At 33.3% G+C, this 16,408-nt stretch overlaps 1 protein-coding gene across 1 annotated transcript in view; it reads left to right on the top strand.

Annotated features, from left to right (window-relative positions):
• The window catches only part of CUNH14orf39 (chromosome unknown C14orf39 homolog), a 131,368-nt gene extending 121,157 nt beyond the window's left edge, over nt 1-10,211 (top strand). Inside the window, exons 17-19 of the mRNA XM_057318688.1 lie at nt 769-907; nt 6,793-6,850; nt 10,012-10,211. Coding sequence (XP_057174671.1) covers nt 769-907; nt 6,793-6,850; nt 10,012-10,211 — 397 coding nt within the window. The remainder of the gene's footprint in view (nt 1-768; nt 908-6,792; nt 6,851-10,011) is intronic.
• The last annotated feature ends 6,197 nt before the right edge of the window (nt 10,212-16,408 follow it).

Below are 16,408 nucleotides of genomic sequence, written 5' to 3' on the forward strand. Positions count from 1 at the left end.
TTGTAGTTATCCAAATGAATATTAATCATTGCAAAGTTTACCTTGTCCATACTAATTTTAAATGGTGTTATAGCATGGAAATGGGAACTATTTTCATGTTTACTTGTAGTGCCATAGAGGCCAATATGCACAATATGAAAGCCAAGACACGGATATTTAAAAGAAAAAAAAATACAGGCAGCTCTACCTCCAGAATTCGTCTAACCACCGTGTTCTCTATTTTTCCCAAATCATTTTATAGTTTAACTTCCTTATGCAACAATATGTAACAGCTGACTTCTCATCAAGACTAAAATCTTATCATTGTCTTTCAAGATCTTGGAGAAAATATATCCTCAAGTTAAGAGCTCTGACTTTGAATCTGGATTGCTGAATTCAAATCCCAACTGTGGCACTTATATTTCTTGGAGAAAGTCATTTATCCTTTCTATGCTTCAAAATTTTCTTCTGTAAAATGGAGGTGGTATTAATAGTACCTATTTCGTAGGTTTACTATGAGGAATAAGTAAGCTAATGCCAGTGGAAATACCTAGAATTGAGCCGGACAGTATATTCTCAGTTGGAATTCATTATTATTCCGTAATTGTTCTACTTTAACATTATTCTCCACCTCAGACCATCTTTTTCTCAAGAGGTTTGTCACTTCAATAACTATTCTCTCCCTTACCCTACTGTGTTGATTCTTACTTCTGTGCTATTGTTTACCAGTCTGCAATATTTAGTAATATATTTTTAACATGTTTATTATTTCTTATTTCTTTGTAACAGAAATAGAAATATAATGCCTGAAGGTCAAACACAAAAGGAATCCCCTGGATTTTCTTTTCTTATGAATTATACTTCTAGATCTCCTGGATTGAATTTATTTGATTCTACTATATTTGATTCAGAAATCTCATCAGATCAGGTAATATGAGAAGCTAAAGTTTTATTTCTAAAAAACTGTACACTGAAATCAATCTCAAGTAGTTTTTTTCAAGAGAGAAAGAGCACACATGCGCACATGCATGCAAGCAGGGGTGGGGAGGGGCAGAGGGAGGGAGAAAGAATCTTTTTTCTTTTAAGGTGTATTTATTTATTTGAGAGAGGGTGTGAACAAGTGAGCAAGCAGAGGAAGAGGCAGAGGGAAGGAGAGAATCTTAAGTAGACTCCCCATTGAATGCAGAGGTCGACTTGGGATTCCATCTCATGACCCTGAGATCATGACCTGAGTGAAAATGAAGAGTCGGAAGCTTAACCGACTGAGCCACCCAGGTACCCCCCCCCAAGTAATTTTAATTCTTTAGTTTCAAACTATCTTGGAGCAGAGTACAAAGCAGAGGCAATTTTTAAAAAAGATTCCGAGTATTGATAATGCAGCACCGTTTCCCCATTATGTTTTTGTTTTCAATTTCAGGTGCCCTCAGTTGGTATCTGTTTATAAAAAAGAGAATATCAGGATAGGGATGATTTAAATTGCACTTAAAGGCAGTTTAAAATTAATTTGGCTTTATAGTCTATGTGCCTAACTTCTAAACAAACTTTTCATTTCTCAGTGTGAAAAATTCCCCAGGTCTTTTTATTTACATATGTGTACATAGCAACGTTATTGGTTAATTTTAAAAGACCTATTTTTCTTCTAATAGTGATTTCTGCTATTCAGTGATAGAACAGTAAAATGTTTATTTCTGTATTTGGCAATTGAGACTGAAAATTAAGATATACTTTATTTGATCAGTAGAGACAGCACAGTGTAGTGGTTAAGACCAGACTCTGCTGACACACTGGCTGAGTGTGTACTGGATGTAGGATTTTGGATGTAGCCATTAGTTTTATGGATATTAAATGAGTTTATATGCATAAAGCCTTGCAAAAATTCTAACCACTTAATAATGCTAATGTATGTAGTAGTGTAATATAATAAGTATTATATTGTTGTTCATTTAGATTAGTCACATTTAACCAGTTTTATATGGATTAGAATATTTTATTCCTATACCCCCCACATTATCTTAAATTGTTGAAATTATAAGTTTATTGATGGACGATATAGTACTATACATTTCATAGTATTTCATGTCTTCAATTTTGTCTCAATTTTTATCTCAATGCTTATTTCAAAAACAGGTAATTCCCAGGTGTGTGCTGGGCATAAAAAAGTAGAATACAATGAGATAATTGTCATTTACAATATTAACATTAATGCAAAATACATGTATGTCACCTTAACAAGAAACATGTACATTTGGGTAAAGCAGACCACAAGAACTACTGACAAAAATTATTGAGTACATAGACATAGAAAGTAGCTATATAGAATAAAATATTGTAAATATGTATTTCTTCCCCAAATAATTTATAAATGTAATTGAATTCTAATCTAATTGGAATCCTAGAAAGATGGTTTATCTTTAATTTTTTGTTTTGTTTTGCTTTGTAGTGTTGGGGTGGGGAATGAGATTGGCAGATAATTACTAAGTTTCCTGGTCAAGAATAATCAAGAAAATGTTCAAAAATAAGATTGGCAATAAATTAAAATGTAATCCAAAAAAATCAACCCAAAATAAAGCAGAGAAGTAATAGAGTAACAAAACACAGAGAGAGCAAACAGAAAACAAATAGTAAAATGTTAGACCCAAATATGAAAAGTTTTAATAATCACATTAACTATAAATGGGCTAAATACTCCATTAAAGGTGGAGATTATAAGAGTAGATCAAAAAATATGACCCTACTATAAGCTATCAACAAGAAGCACACTTTATTTTTTCTTTTTTCAAGTTTTTATTTAAATTCCAGTTAGTTAACATACAGTGTAATATTAGGTTCAGGGTAGAATTCAGTGATTCATCACTTACATACAACACCCAGTGCTCATGACAATAAGTGCCCTCCTTAATACCCATCGAACTTCCACTATTTGCAGATGACATGATACACACACACACACACACACACACACACACACACACACAGGAATATTACTCAGCCACCAAAAAGAATGAATGCTTGTCATGTGCAACAATGTGGATGGAACTAGAGGGTATTATGCTAAGTGAAATAAGTCGGTCAGAGAAAGACAAATACCATATGATTTCATTCATATATGGAATTTAAGAAACAAAACAGATGAAAATAGGGGAAGAGAAGGAAAAATAAAGTAAGATAAAAACAGAGAGAGGCAAACCATAAGAGACTCTCAACAATCGGGAACAAACTGAGGGTTGCTAGAGAGGAGGTGGGTGGGGGAATGAGGTAAATGGGTGATCGGTATTAAGGAGGGCACTTGATGTAATGAGCACTGGGTGTTATATGCAATCATGAAGCAGTAAATTCTACCCTGAAACTAATACTACACTATATTTTAACTAACTACAACTTTAAAAAATCTTGAAAGGAAAAAAAAGTAAGTGGATGGAAAAAGATATATCATGAAAACTGTAAGAAGGTTACAGTGGCTATACTTACATCATTTTAGGTAATCTTCAAGACAAAGAATATTGCTAGAGATAAAGACATTTCTTAAGAATAAAAGGGCTAGGGGCGACTGGGTTGTTCAGTTGGTTAAGCATCTGCCTTCGGCTTAGGTCATAATCCCGGGGTCTTGGGATCTAGCTGTGCATCGGGCTCCCTGCTCAGCGGGGAGTGTGCTTCTCCCTCTCCCTCTCCCCCCTGCTCACTCTCTCTCCCTCTCTAATAGAAAAATAAAATAAAAGGGGCAGTTCTTAAGCAAGATATAACAATGACAAATGTGTATGTGCCTAATAACAACTTCAAAATACAGAAACAAATGAAAAGCAGACCATAAGGAATACAGTCAATGATATTGTAATAGCAATGTAATGGGGCAGATTGTAGCTATACATGTGGTGAACATAACATCAGGTATAAACTTGTCAGTTCACTAAGTTTTACACCCAAAACTAATGTAACATTGTCAACTATACTAAAAAAATACAGACACAAAAATTGACTGAATCAAAGGGAGAAATAGAAAAAAACACAAACTTGATTGGAGATTTTTAGCACCCTTCTGTCAGCACTTGATTGAATTAGACAACATAATCAATAAAGATCTATAAAATCTGAACAATACCATCAACCCTCTTGACCTAACTGACATTTATAGAAACTAACCACATCCAGCATACTTAGTTCTGCAGCTTATATAGGGATGTCTTGTTTTATTGCACTTTGCAGATACTGCTTTTTTTTTTTTTAATAAATTGAAGGTTTGTGGCAACCCTGTGTCAAACAAATCTACTGGCATCATTTTTCCAAAAGCATTTGCTCACTTCATATCTCTGTCACATTTTGGTAATTCTTACAATATTTCAAACTTTTTCATTATTATTATATTTGTTATGGTGGTCTGATCAATGATTACAACTCACTGAAAGCTCAGATGAAAGTTTGCATTTTTTTTAGCAATAAAGTATTTTAAAATTCAAATATTGCAGTTTTTAAGACATGATGCTATTGCACACTAATAGTGTAGTGTAAACATAACCTTTGTATGTATTGGGAAACCAAAAAATTCATTTGACTTGCTTTATTGTGATATTCACATTTTTGTGATGGTCTGGAACCAAACCTGTAATATTTCTGAGGTGTGCCTGTATATTCTTTTCAAGTGCTGATGGTACATTCACCAAGACCATATTCTGGGCCATAAAATGAGTCTTAATTTCAAAGGATTAAGATCATACGGAGTATGTTCTCTGCCCACAATATAATTAAATTAGAAATCAATAAGATAGAAGGAAAATCCTAAATAATTAGGCCATGGATCAAAGAAGAAATCATGAGAGAAATTAGAAAAGATTTTGAAATGAATGATTATGAAAATTCAGTGTATCAAAATTGAGGGATGTTGCCAAAACCAAAATAAAACCATAGCTTTAAATAATTTAATTAATACTTTAAATAATTCAGTTAATAGAAAAGAAGAAAGGTCTAAAATCAGTGACCTAAGTTTTCATCTTGAAAATCTAGAAAATGGGGCGCCTGGGTGGCTCAGTTGCCTAAGTGTCTGCCTTCGGCTCAGGTCATGGTCCCAGGGTCCTGGGATTGAGCCCTGCATTGGGCTCCCCACTCAGCCGAGAGCCTGCTTCTCTCTCTCTCTGCCTGCTGCTCCCCCTGCTGTGTGTTCTATCTCTATCAAATATATAAATAAAATCTTTAAAAAAAGAAAGAAAATCTAAAAAAAGAAGAACAAAGTAAACCCAAAGTAAATAGAATGAAAAAATAAGGGAGATAAGAGAAATCAATGAAATAGAAAATAAGCAACAGAGAAAATTGACAAAGCCAAAGTTGGTTCTTTGAGAAAAATTGACAGAACTTATAAACTTATCATTAGACTAACAAAAAGATGAGACAATTTACCTATTTTGCAAATAAAATAGTATTATAGATCCTACAGACATTAATAATAAGAATATTGTGGAAAAGAAGACTGGTGAGGAGGAACCAAGAGCAATCAAAATGTGATAGTGATACAAGGATTGATAAATTGATCAATAGTATGGGCTAGAAAGTCTTGAACTTTAAATATTCATCAGATCTTAATAAAAGGAAGAATTCTCTGAGCATTAAAACAGTGGAAGAAGAGTCAAAAGAAAATAAAAAGAGTTTGGGTTTGGTTCCATAGAAAAGTTTTATATGTTAAAAACATTTTAGAGACAAAATGATAATGTGATATAAAATATTTGCAATAATATGATAAGGAATTAATATCTTTAATATGTAAAAAGCTTATATGGATTAATAAGAATTACTGCCTCAGTAGAGGTATATACAAAGTTCTTTAGGTGAATAAATAATTCACTGAAAAAGAAATTCAAGTGACTTATAAAAATCCCTGGGAAAATGCTTTCCTTATTAATTGTCAAAAAAATGCAAATCTGTGCATAACAGTATTTACTCAAGTGTAATTTGTATTAGAAAAAAACAGAAGTAACCTAAATGTCCAAAGAGAAAGAATGATTGCAAACCAAGAAACAGACTCTTAACTATAGAGAACAAACTGATGGTTACCAGAGGGTAGGGAGGTGGGGGGGGGGGGGGTTAATTAAGGAGTGCACTTGTGACGATCACTGGGTGTTGTATGTAAGTATTGAATCACTAAATTGTACACCTGTAACTAATATTACACTGTATGTTAACTAACTGGAATTTAAATAAAAACTTTAAAAAAAGAAAGAAACTGTATGGTATGTTCATATGGAAAAATATGAAAATGCCATGAAAAGAATCTGGTTTTGGAAGACTAGTGATATGGGAAAATGCTCATAATACACCATTAAGAGAAAAAAAGGGGACAGAAAACTATGTTGCCATGATCCCATTTAAAAAAAAACAAACCCTGTTTTACAGAGAAAACAGACTTTTGGCAGCAAAACTTGATCTGAACTGACATGAAACTGTCTTATTTCCTATTACTTTTATGGGCAGGAAAACAATACCAAGAACCTGTTTTGTAAAAGGCCTTCAGAGTAAAGCAAATGTTAATTAGAATTTTAGGTTATATTAATATTCCAAAGTAGGAACTATCTTTAGTATACTATATATACCTTTTAATATATTATCTATGGCTGGAATCAAATCAATAAGCCTTATTTTAATATAAACAAATGATAGGTTTTAAAGATAGATCTCTTTTTTAAAGTACAGTAGTGTGCTATATAGAATGTTGCCATTTTGTCTACTCTAATTATGCTTATTAGAAGAACCAGGCTTTATATTCAAATATAAATGCCATATCTACTGTTTCACTGATTTCTTGAGTAATACTGAATGGAAATTATTTTTCAGTTTAATGAACATTATTCTGCAGGAAATTTAAATCCTCTATCATCACAACAAGAAATTGGTAAGTGATTTGAAGTTTGCTACATGTAAAAACATGTTAACTTCTCCACTTTTTTAGTTTGCCTCTGATTTTCTCAGGCCCTCAGTTTATTCTTTTAAAATTCTGTTGTGCACCACTCACTAATTATTTTTTGTAGCAATTTAGCTTCTTTCACTACTCCACCAAATTCTCCAATAACTACTAGTGATTTAACAATTATTAAACATTATGGGTATTTTGTATTTATTATCATATTCACTATTTTGTAGCATTTGATATAGTTGACTATTCTCATCTTCTTTCTGAAGTTTTTAGATTTCCTCCTATATCTCTGGTGCTTACTTTTTATTGGATCTTCTTTCTTCTCTTATCCCATGATTAACTGATTCATTCAACATATAAATATATATGTGTATACATATAGTATATTTTATATTCAGTACTGCTTTGGCTCTGGTGATAGAATAGTGGACATTTCCTTTTTCTTTTTTTCTTCCTTTCTTTCAGTTCCACATACAAGTGAAATCATACATTATTTGTCTTTCTCTGTCTGACTTATTTCACTTAGCATAATGCCGTTAGTGTTACTGTAAATGGCAGGATTTCCTGGTTTTTTAATGTCTCAATAATATTCCATTGTGTGCATATATATACATATATATACACACACACACACATATGTTCATTTCTTTTTCTTGCCTGATTGCTCTATCTAGGACTTCCAGTACTGCTTTGAATAGGAGTGGTAAGAGTGGGCACCCTTGTCTTGTTCCTGATCCTAAAGGAAAAGCTCTCCTCCTTTCACCATTGAGTACAGTGTTACCTGTGGGCTTGTCATATATGGCTTTTATTATGTTGAGATATGTTCCTTCTATGTCTAAATTGTTAAATTTTTATCATGAATGGATGTTGAATTTTGTCAAATGCTTTTTCTGCATTTATTGAGATGATCATATGATTATTTTCTTTTATTCTATTGTGATGTATCTAACCTTGTTCCAACATATCTTTTAAGCCTTTTCTCTTATAAAAATAATATATGCTTTTGGTCAGACTGAAGAACTCACTACATCCCAAATATGCCAACACCTTCTTACCCACTTTTTTCTTCCTGAAATCCTCAACTTCTATTTCTTTCTAACCATTTTCCAAGACCAGGTCCCATAAATTCTTTTATTTCCCTTCAACTTTTCATCCCCAAAAGATCTCTTCTTCACTTTTCTGTATGTTTCTTTTTTAATATACTGTAAAATATTCTGTTGTCTGTTATTATTTATTAATATATATAAAAATCTCTTCTTTTTCTTGAAATTATGCTATGTTAGTAAGTCTCTTCTAATTACAGGTCTTTGAGTGCAGGGATTCTGTTTTATTCACGTTTGTATTGTCCATAGCACCTTGCACATTAATCTATTATTTTATTCATAATGAGCCTAGGAGTTTTATGAAGACTTTATATGAACATCTTTTCTTCTGAAATTAAATAAAAACATCAAATTCATTTATTCAAAGGGAGATTCAAGATTTTAAATCTTTCTGAGCCTTTAGCTATGTTACAGCTATTTTTCTTCATTTAAGTCTTATGGATATGTACTGAAGTCAGTGGAAAAATAAAGGGATACAGGAAGAACTCAAGTATCTGGTAATCAGTCAGTCCATCTGTCTTTCTAACCATCCCTCCATTCACCCACCCTACTGCTGGTAGGCTTAGCTTTATTGAGGGTGAAATAATTGAGGTGTTTAAAGATACATGAAATTTCAAAGTGCTACAAAGTAAATTGTTCTGCTTAATTGAATTGTTTCTTCATGGAAAAAATACAAGTGCTTTAAAAGACTTAAAGTAAGTTTTTAGATTACTGCATTTTGAGTTGTTAATAATTAAAATTGTAATAAAGATATTAAAATATTTTAATATTTATAGTCTTACATAATACAGTGAATGAAAAATAATATTTTTCCTTAGAGGCAATTCTTGGAGTAATTAACCAAATAATTCTTTATGTAAAGTTGATTTCAAAAAATCCTCTTGGGGTGCCTGGGTGGCTCAGGTGTTTAAGCATCTGCCTCTTGGTTTTGGCTCAGGTCATGATCTCAGGGTTGTCAGATGGAGCCCTGCATAAGTCTCCATGCTTAGCGTGGAGTCTGCTTGAGATTTTCTCCTTCTCTCTCCCCCTTTGTTCCTCCCCCCAGCTTGTGCTCTCTCTCTCTCTCTAAAATAAATAAAATCTTTAAAAAAATTCCTTTTAGAACTATAGAAGCCTTTTCACTGTTCTGTCCATTTCCTTGAACAATGCCACAAACAGTACATTGTAGTAACTCATAAATAATAGTTGAATTAGTTTGACTTCTGCAGTATCTCTCAGACCCAGCATCTTTCTCCATTCACTTTGCTATGACTGTAAGACCAAGCTTTCATCATTTCTTTCTTGTTCTCCCTGCTTCTAGACGCTCTACTGTTCCAGCCTTTCTACGCATTCTTTCCTTGGTAATCTTTACAAAGTAGTTCAAATCCTGTCATATCTTCACTTGAAAATTTGACAAAAAATTAGTTTGGTTGGGAACAGAGGGAAAGGGAGAGTGAGAATCTTAAGCAGGATCTACACCCAGCATGGAGTGGGAGGCAGGGCTTGATCTCACAATCCTGGGATCATGACCTGAGCCAAAATCAAGATTCCTTTGTTTAACTGGCTGAGCCACCCTTTGCCCCTCCACTTGAAAATTTTAATGGCTTCCTCTTACATATAAAATAAAGTCCAGATTCTATAGTTGGACATTCAGCTATCTTTCCAGCTCCTTTTCATTAATACTCTTTTAATAACTTTTTATTATTTCTTAGTGCTCCTGACAAGCTGAATTGATTTCTGTTATTCTAATACTTCCCATGCGTTCCTGTTTCTCTGCCTCTGTGCTATTCTCTCCATTTGAGGTGTTGTAACCCTTTTTCTACCATATATACTAGCCCTTATTATACTTGAGTTCAAATTACTTGAAAGTAATTTTAGATCTATTTGATTTCTCATAGTACAAAGGACAGTTCTTTCCCTGTAGGAATACAGTTAAATATCTGCTTAATAAGTGATTCAGTGTTACCCTATTTATTGTTTACAGTATACTATAATTTAATAGATGATGCAAATTATGTAACAGGAATAGCATGGTATTATAATGTTTATCTTCCTCAGGAAACTTATTTGGAAAACCAGAAGGAGACAATGGCTTCACATTTTCTTTTTCATCAGACTCTTCAACTCATACATTTGGAACTGGAAAAGATGATTTTAGTTTTCCATTTTCATTTGAACAGGATCAAAACTCAGCACCTTCTTCTGTAAAAGGTTTTTCATCTTCCTCACAAAATACAACACAGTTTACTTTTTTTTGAACTAATTACTAATATCTCAAATTATTTAACTGCTCCGTAATCATCTAGGGCACAAATTTACATTATTACTTAAAAATGAAGACTACTTTCTTTTGTTGATTAAAGCAGTAATGGGTTACCATAGTTACATTATTTGATTATATATTTAAATATTGAGGGCAATTAACCCTATGTCATCAAATTTTGTTTTATTTGAAGCATTTGCTATCATTACTTACTTGGTTTTGATTTTGCAAGCCATATTTAGGCAGAATTAATCATAATAGAATTTGATGATTTTTCATTAATCTTTACTATAAATATTAAGCCTGCTTCTCCCCAGAACCTAAGTTTCATTCTGGTAGTATTTTAGGTGTTTTGATAAGAACAAGAACTTTAGGCCATCAGAAGATCTTTTAGCAGAATTAGTGTTGAGGTGTACTTTGTACTTTTGCTACTAAAAAATGCTTTTAAAACCACTGTTTCACTTATGCTTCACTGTTGCAGTATAAGGAGTGGTGCTTTAATAATATTCTCGCAGAATTCATGTTATTTATAGTGAATAAAATATGTTATTCTAATACAACAAATAATAAACTTTTAATTTTATCAGTTATTCTAATATCTTTAATGGAAAGAAATTAAATGTGAAGGGCTAGAGTAATTTCTGAAAACTAGATCGTTGTATTAATGATGATACTGTTATATTTTCTTGCTTAAACTTTTTTGAAGAACATTTAAAATTTTGTTTTCTGTTTCTAACAAAAAAATTTGCCTTCATGTTTTATATGCAGTATTTGCTTGTGAATTATATAGGTTAAATGAAGATATTTAAATTTTGATGAAATTATATAAATGTATTGCTCAACCTCTTTGTATTTTGTGCTTTTTAAATTGGTTACATTGAGTTACCGAGTAATAAAGTCTGACTCCAAATTCTGGTGTGTGACTGCTGACAGATTTTAAGCTTCACAGCATTTTCTTTCCTTTCTGCTCCACATCTGATCAAGCCGATAAGAAAGCCCAGGTGTTCCCAACTTTAGCATTCAGTGGGAAGTTCAAGCCATGTATAGGAACTCTTGTTCTGGTCCCACCCTCAACCACCATAAAAACCCACAGCCAGTCTCCTTCCTCTGATCTCTCAAGCCATTTTTAGATAAACTAGGTAGTCCTGGCCTGCTCTATCCAGAAAATGTCATTATATGAGTAATAAACCTTTTCATACCGTATTGGGGTGTGTGTGGTACCATTAGTCTCAATATCAAGCCAAATTTTGGGTGAGAGTCTCTCTTGCTTCTTCAGGGTGTCCACAACGTATCACAATTGTATTAAATAAAGCCTTCCCAAAGACGTGATAGAAGTCAGAGAGAATAGATACTTCTAATGAGAGAAAGAGTTTAAGAAAATTTCGGACTGTATTTTAAAAATAAAAGCTTCAACAACTGGTTGAAAACAGAAAATTTCAGTTAAAAACTTGGAGTTTTTCTTTTTATATCAAGTATTTTATTGACCCTGTGATTGAATTAATTGGTTGTTTTGATGTAATAAAGACATTGGCTATATATGAGGAAGAAGAAAATGTTGTAATTGGTTTATTTGTTATTTAAGAGGTTCAAAACTGGTTTAGCCTTGAGAGACCCAATGATTCCATGGTTTATTTTTACTTTAAATAGAGAAATGCCTAGCACACAGGTATCATGTATCAATAAAAGAGATAAAGTAGGTATTTTTAAAGTACAGTGTGCATGGCATTTTGAGGGTATGTAGAAGAGCTAAAAGACAGTCTTATACTCAATTTATCATTTATTTGAGGAGACATAACATGAAACAACAAAAACACATTACAATAAAATAGTTTATAATCAAATTCTATAGTTTATAACTTGGTCTGTGGTAGAGAAGAGATTGAGAGCTATTAGAATTATAAAACAGAAGGTTACATGGACTGGGAAAGCCTGGCAAAGATTCATTGAAGATGTAGGATTTGAAATAGGACATTAAAGGTATGTAGATTGTAAAATTATTGAATGTTAATGTTGTTGCTTTTTTTAAGCTTTGCATTTTTTGTTGCCTAACTCTAGTGGCAAGTGTTTTATAATATTTCATTAATTTTTTTGTTGAATTAATAGAATTGAACTGAATTGGTAATAGAGGCAGGGAAGGCTTTCTAGGTAAGGGGAACAATGCAATCACAAATTTGCAATCACAAATTTAGTACAAGTGGAGGATATTCAAAATAGGCCTAAACAGAATGGTAAATAGTAGTAGGAAATTAAGATTACTAGATATGGTAAGACTGATGAATAGAGAATCTTCAAGTGTTTTGACTTGGTTTCTGAAGCTGATAAGGAATTTATGTCTTAAATGCCAGAGCTGCAAGATAAAAGGGATGATTAAGAAAGGTTAAACAGGTAATACGGTTAGAGTTGGGAGAAATTAGAGTTAAATCAAGTTGGAGGCAGTTGCACTGGTCCAGATATGCAGTGATAAGTTCCAATGATAACAACTAATTGTGTTGTGGTTTGTTGCTGCTGACACCTAAAATTTAAAAAGTTTATGTCACCTAAAAGAAATATATTTGGTTGAATACCATCTGGGTATAAGGTAAAAGAACCAGAGTTATTTGGTTGTGTTTGAATATCACAAATCTCAACTAGTGGAGTTATGGGCAGTGTTTCTAATATAGATCACAGAAATAACTATATAATCAAACAGCCTTCTAAAGATAATTTTAAAGAATAGTATTCCCCTAATTATAGATGAAATCTTCAAAATAACTGTCATATTCAAAATAACTTGTCTCCACTTCTATTCAATAAGGTTTTAGAAATGTGCTGTCCAGTCCCAGAACCCTCTGTTACATTTAGTAGAAAAACTATAACTGCACATCAGATTATGTTTAAGGGGAAAAAACCTATTTTAATGTGATTAGACTAACTTTTTTTTCTATGATTAGAAAAGGTATCCTAAATTTACAAGAGGAATATTCCAATTCAGTTAAGACTCTGATTTATCCTCAAAGGAGGTCTAATATACTATAGCTACTGTGGTATCACTAATTCTCAGTGGACAGAGCTAGGAAATATATGTATGTATATTAATCTATACATCTGTCTATCATCTATCTATCATCTATCTACATACTTAGAACATGAGCTTGTACTGATAACTCCAGCAACATGAGGGTCATTCTAGTGTTCTTTTATTTGAAACTTCTTTCTCTGACAGTGAGAAACTTGGCTTTCATTAATTATAATTTATTTACTCTTTTGTTCAACCTTAGTATACATATAATTTCAGAATTGTGAACCCAGACCCGGTAAGAAACAAATTTATCAATTAGGGTATGTTAGTTTTCTGTAGCTGCTGTAGCTAATTGCCACAAACTTGGTGGATTGAAACAACAGGAATTTATTCTCTCAGAGGTCTGGAGGCCAGAAATCCAAAATCAGTTTTACTGGGTAAAAATCACGGTGTTAGCAAGACCATACTTTCTACAGAGGCCTCTTCCAGTTTCTGGTGACTGCTGACATTCCTTGGCTTGTGTCCACATCACTCCAGTTTTCAAGGCCATTATGTTAGGGTTCAGAGAAACAGAACCAATAGCATCTATTTCTGTCTTCTATCTATATATCCATCCATCATCTAGATTTATTTTAAGGAATTTGTTCTCATGATTGTGGAAGTTGCAAGTCCTAAATCTGTAGGGCAAATTGGCAGGAAGGAAATTCAGGTAAGAGTTGATGCTACAGTTTTGCGTCTGATATCCACAGGACAGACCAGGCGGGCTGGAAACTCAGGCAGGGTTTCTAGGTTATAATCTTGAAGCCAAATTCCCTTTTTGGGAAACCTCAGTCTTTGCTCCTAAAGTCTTTGGTTTAGTCTGTTCACATTATGAATAATAGTCTGCTTTAATCAAAACATACTGATTTAAATGATAATCACATTTAAAAATACCTTCACAGCAAAATCTAGAATGGTGTTTGACCAAACAATGGCACTCCATAGCTTAGCCAGGTTGACACAGAAAATTAACCATCACTGCCAAGATCTTCAAATCTTTCTCTGTTCTGCCTTCACATGACCTTCTCTCCATGTGTGAAATCTCCCTTTGCCTTTCCCTTATAAGAACATGTGTTTGCATGGGGTCTACTTGGATGGGTAATTCAGATAGTCTCTCCGTCTTAATATATCACATCCAAAAAATCCTTCCTTGCCCCCCACCCATTCCTTGTCATATGAGGTAACATCAACAGGTTCCAGGGAGTGGTATATGGATATTTTTAGGTGGCCATTTCCTAGCCAATGATAAAGGGTATATATTAGTGTTTGTGTACTTTCTTTTAATTTGTAGTTTTAGAGCATCTAGTCAAAGTTACTTAGGATAACTCCTGTCTTCCCTACTCCCTAATTATGATTATGTCAGTCATAATATAGTTATATTCATTTATGCATTCCATCTTGAGTTTATCTGAATTTCCTGGTTGATCTTTAAAAATTTTTTTTAAAGATTTATTTGCTTGAGAGAGCGAGCGAGCACATGTAAGCAAGGGGAGGGGCAGAGGGAGAGGGAGAGAGAGAATCTCAAGCACACTCTCCACTGAGTGTGGAGCCCAAAGCAGGGCTCAATCTCACGACCCCAGGATCATGACCTAAGCTGAAATCAAGAGATGGATACTTAACTAACAGCCACCCAGGCGCCCCTAAAATTTTTTATATAGTAAAACTCCCTCTTTGTGATCTGTAGTTCTATTGGTTTTGACAAATAGGTTATGTATCCACCACAACAGTACCATATAGAATAATTCCATCATCCCCCAAATTCCCTAGTGATCCTTTGTAGTCAGCCCCACCCTCTACTTCTAAAGCCTGGAAACCATGGGTCCGTTTTCTGTCCCTTTAGTTTTGTCTTTTCCAGAATGTCATATAAACGGAAACATACTATATGTAGCCTTTGGGGTCTGGCTTCTTTCACTTAGCAAAACGTACTTGAGCTTCATCCTGTCCTTGCATAAATCAATATTTTGTTTCTTTTTCTTGCAAGTATTTCAGTGTATGGATGTGGTATAGTTTGCTTATTCCTTTGCCTGTTGACAGGCATGTGAGTGGATTTCGGTGATTATGAGTAAAGCTGCAAAAACACTCGTGTGGGATTTTATGTGAATATAAAATTTTATTTCATTTGAGTAAATACTTAGGAATGGGATTTTTGGGTTGCACAATAAGTATATGTTTAACTTTATAAGAAACTGCCAAACTGTTTTACAAAGTGACTGTACCATTTTGTGTCCCCACCAGTAATGTATGAAGATTCACATCTTTGTCAATACTTGGTATTATCAGTTTTTAAGATTTTAGCCATTCCCATAGGTATAAAGTGGTATATCATTGTAGTTTTAATTTGTATTTCCCTAGTTGTTGCTGAGCATGGTTTCATATGCTTATTTGCCATTGGAATATCTGGGTTGATTAAAAAAATTGGGTTGTTTTCTTATTGTTGAGTTAAGCAAGTTATTTATATATTTTGTATACAAGGCCTTTATTAGATACACAATTCACAAATATTTTTTCCCCATCTGTGGCTTATCTTTTTATTTTGTTAACACTGTCTTTCAGAGAGAAAAATGTTTTAAATTTTGATAAAGTCCAATCTATCATCGAATTGTGCTTTTGGTTATTTGTTAGATATAAAGGCTCTTTGCCAAATCCAAGGTCATAAATTTTCCTTCTATGTTTTCTTTTAAAAATTTTAGAGTTTTGGGGGTGCTTGGCTGGCTTTGTTGGAGGGGCATGTGACTCTTGATCTTGGGGTTGTGAGTTTGAGCTCCATGTTGGATTAGAAATTAAATAAATAAATAAATAAATAAACTTAAAAAAATTTTAGAGTTGGGGCACCTGGGTGACTCAGTCAGTTAAGCATCTGCCTTCAGCTCAGATCATGATCCCAGGGTCCTGAGATCTAGCCCCAGAGTCTCCCTGCTCAGCGGGGAGTCGGCTTCTCCTTCTTCCTCTGCCCCTGCTCATGCTCTCTCTCTGTTTCTCAAATAAATAAATGAAATCTTAAAAAAAAAACTTTAGAGTTTTATATTTACTTTTATGTCTGTGATACAGTTAAGTTAATTTTTATATAAGGTGTGAGGTATGTATCAAGATAAACTTCTTTGGGGGGGGCACAATTTGTTGGAAAGATTGTCCTTTCTCCATTGAATAACTTGTAT

The sequence above is a fragment of the Ursus arctos genome, unplaced genomic scaffold, assembly GCF_023065955.2.
Source record: "Ursus arctos isolate Adak ecotype North America unplaced genomic scaffold, UrsArc2.0 scaffold_25, whole genome shotgun sequence".
NCBI classification, from domain to species: domain Eukaryota; kingdom Metazoa; phylum Chordata; class Mammalia; order Carnivora; family Ursidae; genus Ursus; species Ursus arctos.